General features: G+C 55.0%; 1 protein-coding gene across 1 annotated transcript; it reads right to left on the bottom strand.

The window, feature by feature from the left end:
- Positions 1-1,037: 1,037 nt before the first annotated feature.
- Positions 1,038-3,480, bottom strand: GUCA2B (guanylate cyclase activator 2B). Its single transcript, XM_524686.8, has 3 exons — positions 3,317-3,480; positions 1,992-2,178; positions 1,038-1,323 (listed from the first exon to the last, which is right to left on the bottom strand). Exons 1-3 carry the CDS (start codon positions 3,404-3,406, stop codon positions 1,262-1,264), a joined length of 339 nt encoding a protein of 112 aa, XP_524686.2. The 5' UTR covers positions 3,407-3,480; the 3' UTR covers positions 1,038-1,261.
- Positions 3,481-5,537: the final 2,057 nt, after the last annotated feature.

Genomic DNA, 5,537 nt, shown 5'->3' on the forward strand with positions numbered 1-5,537 from the left:
GCCTCCTGAGTAGCTGGGATTACACGTCTGGCTAATTTTTGTATTTAGTAAAGACGGGGTTTCACCATGTTGGCCAGGCTGGTCTTAAACTCCCGACCTCAGTGATCCTCCCACCTTGACCTCCCAAAGTGCTGGGGTTACAGGTGTGAGTCACCGCACCCAGCCTATAATTATTATTATTTTTAAATACAGGGTCTTGCTCTGTTGCCAAGGCTGGAGTTCAGTGGTGTGATCGCAGCTCACTATGGCCTCAACCTCCCAGGTTCAAGTGATCCTCCTGTCTCAGCCTCCTGAGTAGCTGGAACTACAGGCAAGTGCCAATACTTCTGGCTAACTTTCAATTTTTTCATAGAGATGGGATCTCCCTATGTTGCCCGGGTTTGTCTCAAACTCATGGCCTCAAGCAATCCTCCCATCATGGCCTCCTAAAGTACTGGAATTACAGGTGTGAGCCACTGTGCCTGGCGTTTGTTGGCTATTAATTATTATTAATATTCCTCAGGCTGCCAGGATGGAGAGACGGTGGGAAGGCCTCCCAGCTGGAGCTGGCCTGATGGTCCCTGTGGGGCTGGGAAAAGTGGGAGCTTGGGAGTGAGGATGAAGGCCAAGGGCCGATCTTCTCACGCAGACCCCAGGCAGAGTCGGCCCTGATTACGGCTTGGGAGGGCATGCTGCTTGAATCTTCCCTCCACTCTCTCCTTCTGTCTCACCTCCTCCCTGCCCCAACCCCACTCCTGCGTCAGGAGCACAGTTGCTCTTGCTCTGAAGCTGGGGAGGCCTTGAGTTCAGCCTGGGGTTCGCCAGGTCTGGCTGGCTCTGGAGCTTCTGAGCTCTGTGATCCTGGATGCCTCATTCCTGCTCCGAGCCTCAGCTCCCTCATATTCGGGATGGGGTTCAATCAACTCCCTGGGCCTTGAAAACTTCAGGAAAATTCCTGCCTGGTATTTTTAGTCCCGTCTTTCTCCTCAATCCACACTTCTTCTCCAGAAGCTCCTCCCATGGCTCCCGGGGATGAACAAAGGACACGTGGACTCATGTGTTGTAGAATCTTTATTCAGGAGCTGGGCTGCCTCAGGGGCCTCCCCCTCCAACTGTATGTCCGATTGCTTTGCACCAGATCCAGCTGCTCAGGCCCTGGAAGGGTGGTGATGACCATGGTGGCCAGGGACCCATCTTGAGCATGGACGGGGATGGGAGGCTGCCAGGGTGGTGGGCTGAAGGGCGAGGTGTCCCTGGTGGGCTCAGGGTACCCAAGGCCATCTCAGAGGCAGCCGGTACACGCAACGTTCACACACAGCTCACAGTCGTCGTTAGCGATGGTCCCTGGGCAGGGAGAGAACTGGTCAGCTGACCTGAACCTGGGCCCTCTGTGGCCAGGCAGCAGAAAAGGTCTGCTTGGGAGTGGGCGGCATCTTCCGCAGACTGGGAGCAGGAACCTCTAGAGGTGGAGTGAGGGCTTGGGTTCAAGTCCCAGATGCTCTCCTTCCTAGCAGCCACTGGGCAAGTCACTCACACTCCCTGTGCCTGAGATTTCTTGTTTGCTAAATGGACAGGGTCACTGTGAGGAGATAATGCAGGCCCGACATGTCCCGGCACACAGTAGGTGCTCAGTAAGTGCTAGCTAGTTGCTACATTCTCGTGCCTGGCTCTGCACGATCCCTCAGGTTTCAGCTTGGCTGACACCTCCTCTTGGAAGCCTTTCACACCCCTGTCCCACCGCAGATGTCAGCCAGCTCTCCTCTCTGCTCCATGCAGCCATTGTCTGTTGATGGGTCTGTGCCTGGCGTGGACTAAGGGGACGAAGAAGGTTCCAGGCATGCCTGACTCACAGTGCCCAAACCAGGGAGTCCTGGGAGCCAGCGGGACAGGGCCTGAGTTACTTGAATCTCCCCATCCTCAGCCGCTGGGTGCTTAAGAGAAACAACCCAGGTGGACGAGCCTGGGCGTGGGAGGAGACAGAGCGAGGTTCTGCAGGGAGCGGGGGCACTTACTCAGGGTCTTGAAGATGCTGGAAGCCTCCTGCGAGGCGCAGACAGGCTGAAGGTCCTGAGGCAGAGCAGGGTGGTGGCACACGGTGGGCAGGAGGCTCTGGGCCTGCAGGCGGGGGCTGGGTGCCCACTGTGCCTCCAGGTCACTCAGCTTCTTCATGGATTCCAGCTGGACCCGGAAGCCTTGGTACTACAGGCAGGGGAGAGGAGATAGGAGCAGGTCAAGACCTGGTCCAGGGGCAGGCACTGCCATGACACCCAGGGTCGCTCAAACCCTGCAGATCCTCCGGAGCCTTCCCCGTCTCTATGGGAAGTCCAGGGCCACACTGGAAAGAGCCGCTGCGGTGAGAGGTGTGAGGAAGAAGCAGCAGGGCTGTGGAGCACAGTGGTTCAAGGCTTTAGAGACAGACAAGCCCTGGTTCAAATCCCACCTCTGCCCATGACCGGCTGCCTGTCTGTTCCCCACTCAGCCTCAGTTCCCTCATCTGACATCTCCCGTGGGGGCCTGGTACCAGGACACACTCACCAACTGAGTACGCCTGCCTGAGCTCACATGGCAGAGTGATGACAGCCCCAAGTAGCTGGTCTCCGAGGCCAGGGCTGTTGGGGAGGCCAAGTCTCCTGCACCCCTCTCTGGGACCCACTTTGTTCTTCCCAAGGAGACCATGCCCAGAGTCAGGGATGTGACACCCAGGGCCACAGACGTCTCGGCTATGCTGGGCGAGGCCAGCAGCATCCCCCGTGACGTGGCAGACAGGCCCTGCTGTGACGACTACTGCCACTCTCCCATGCCCCCTGGAAGGGCACTGGAACCCCCATAGTCTTCTATCTGGCCTTTGCACCTGCTGTGCCCTTGGCCTGGAACAGTTTCCCCATCCTCTGCGTCTGGCAACCTCCTGTTCATCTTGCAATGCCAGCTCAAGGGTTACTTCTCAGGAAAATTTTTCTGGAGCCTGTCCTCCTCCACCTACATGTGGGTGAATATACAGAACTGTGGGAGCATAACAGGGGGTCTCCTTCCCTTTCTGGCCTCCTCCCATGCAAGGAGGAGCCTTCTGTTCCACACCCTGACCTCTGTGACCAGCACAGGCCTTCGAGGGGAGCAGCGCTGAATCAGTTTGGTGTTGTCATTGCCATCATCACTGCCATCGACATCTGGCTGCCTCCACCCACCAGCTGCCTTGGTCTCGGGGCTGTGATGGGTGTTGGGCTGAGCCCCGGACCCCGTGCTCCCCCGGTGCCCCTCTGAATTCCCAGTACACCCTCTCCAGCCTAGCCTCCCACCATGGGGCCCTTCAGGCAAAGGGCACGCTGGCCAAGGGACTCACCTGGATGTAGACTGACTGTGTGCTCTGCAGCAGCAGCAGGAGGACCACGGCCACTCCTGGCAGGAGCCCTGACACAGCCCTGCAGCCCATCGCGCTCCCTGGGTTCCCCCTGCCGCTGTCCACCGTCTCCCATCTGTGTCCCTGCCTAGCACCTCCTTATAGGTCAGGCTCAGGAGTCCTGGTCACTCATTAACTGGCCAGCTGGGGTGGGGTTGACAGCTAGCTGGCTCTCTGACAAGCCGGGGCTGGTTCCTAGGAAGGGGGTTGGGGGCGAGGAGGGCAGGAGCCCAGAGTCTATGGGAACACAGTGCTTGAACACCGAGTGCCTGCCATGTGCCGGGCTCTCCATGGGGGCCTTGGAGCACACCATCATTCACTCCTCAAGACATCTGTGTGGGTGTGACGACAGGGAGGCCATTTTACAGACAGGAAGAGTGAGGCTCAGGAGGGAGGGTGGCTTGCCCCAGGTCACGGAGCTAGTTAATGTCAGAGAAGGGGCTCCAGCCAGGTGTCCTTGGCCCAGATCAGCCCATGGTCCTTTCTCTTGGGGAAGGATACAGACAGAGAGGCTGGTCCAGGGCAAAGTGGGCAGACACTGCTGATTTCAGGGTTCTCAAGACCCCACTCCCCCAAGATCCACATCTCTCTCACTCCCTCTCTTCAGTGCTATTTAACGACTATCTTTCAGACCAGTCCTGGCCCCAGGTTTTGAACCTGCCATCTCCCACCTGTGCCTGGGTGCTTCAGGCCATGTTTGACCCATCTCACCTGTCTGTGCTTTCAGAAGCCAATAGCCTAATCCAGCATGGAGGAAAAGGCAGTAGTGCTGGAGGCAGATTGACCCGCATTCAAATCCTAGACCTGCTGCAGCTGTGTGATTTAGGATAAATCACATCAATTCAAATGGAACCTTAGTTTTCCCTTCCATCAAATGGGCATGATACAACCCCTCTCGTAAGGTTGCTGTGAGGGCCCCGGCCCACCTGAGGTTGCCCTTATCTCCTGGGTAATGCATCCATAGCAGCCCCTGAATCTTACAGTTGCCTTCTAGGCAATGCATAACCTACTGCCCCAGTGGTTGAAGGTTGGGTCAGAGAGAAGAGGGCAAAGTCTCTAAGGGTGATATCACCACTGCCATACCAGGCAGCTGTAAACAGTGCGTGTGCCAGGGCTCAGCTCTGCCAGGCACAGACTCTGGCATGTGGCAGGCTCCCCTGATGTTGAGCCTGAACGTTGGATTGAAGCCCTGATAGCTCACCTTGGCATTTAAGATGCCACTCCCAAAAGTGGCTAAAATCTGATGTCATCGTGCTTCCCCATACCAACCCTATTTGCACAGGTCTAATCCCATCTCATGTCTTTGCCTACTCATTCCACCTGCCTGAAATGCCATCTTCCTTTTTCTTATCTCAGACTGAAATGAAGAAGAAGCTCAAGTGAACTTTGGAATTTCTTATGTATTGCTTTGAATCCAGACTTCAGCCTTTGCTCTTTAGAGTCTATGGAAATGAAGGGAATCTTACATGCCCTCTAATCTGTAAAATGAAAACAACCATCTGGGAATAATAGCTCTCATTTCTTGAATACTGTGCACAAAGCTATGTTATAGTCATAATCCCATTGAATCCTAAAGGATAGGTTATTCCCATTTTACAGATGAGTAACCTGAGGCCCAATGAAGCACCATGTTTGTTGTCACTGTGTGACCAAGAGGGGTAAGCAGATTTTCTACCTGGAATTCTTGCCTTTGCTCAGCCTGTGGTGTTATAGAAAAAGGAACTGAGGACTTAGAGATAAGGAGAGCTGGGTTCAAACCCGAATGACAGCACTTACCAGCTGTGTGATCTTTGGTACATTACTTAGCTTCTCTGAGCCTCCGCTTCTTCATCAGTAAAGTAGAGAAAATAGTAATAATAATTTTTAAAAAGACCTCATAGTGGTTGTTGTAAGGAAAAACTGAACGATACCTGTCCCAGGAGAGCCTGTGACTCTCCCTAAAACCAACCATTTCCCCAGCATGTGCCTGGATTATGGGGGATGCGTCATGAAGAGGGGTTTCCCTGCCTCTCCTTATGTAACTCCCATGACAAGCCCCATCTCTCAATCTATAGCGGGACCAGTGCTGCTTTCTGACTTGCACAGGCTGAACTCAATGCTGGGCCGGAATGTCCATACCTGGGTCTGATCAACTGTAGGACCTTGGACAAGCGACGACCTCTGT

This window comes from Pan troglodytes, chromosome 1 (genome assembly GCF_028858775.2).
Source record: "Pan troglodytes isolate AG18354 chromosome 1, NHGRI_mPanTro3-v2.0_pri, whole genome shotgun sequence".
Lineage (NCBI taxonomy): Eukaryota > Metazoa > Chordata > Mammalia > Primates > Hominidae > Pan > Pan troglodytes.

Coding starts and splice junctions, on each gene's coding strand:
- GUCA2B (XM_524686.8), bottom strand. CDS start 3,406: ATGGGCTGCAGGGCTGTGTCAGGGCTCCTGCCAGGAGTGGCCGTGGTC. Junction 2,179..3,316: donor CACAGTCAGTCTACATCCAG/GTGAGTCCCTTG, acceptor CCCTGCCTGTAG/TACCAAGGCTTCCGGGTCCA. Junction 1,324..1,991: donor CAGCATCTTCAAGACCCTGA/GTAAGTGCCCCC, acceptor CTCCCTGCCCAG/GGACCATCGCTAACGACGAC.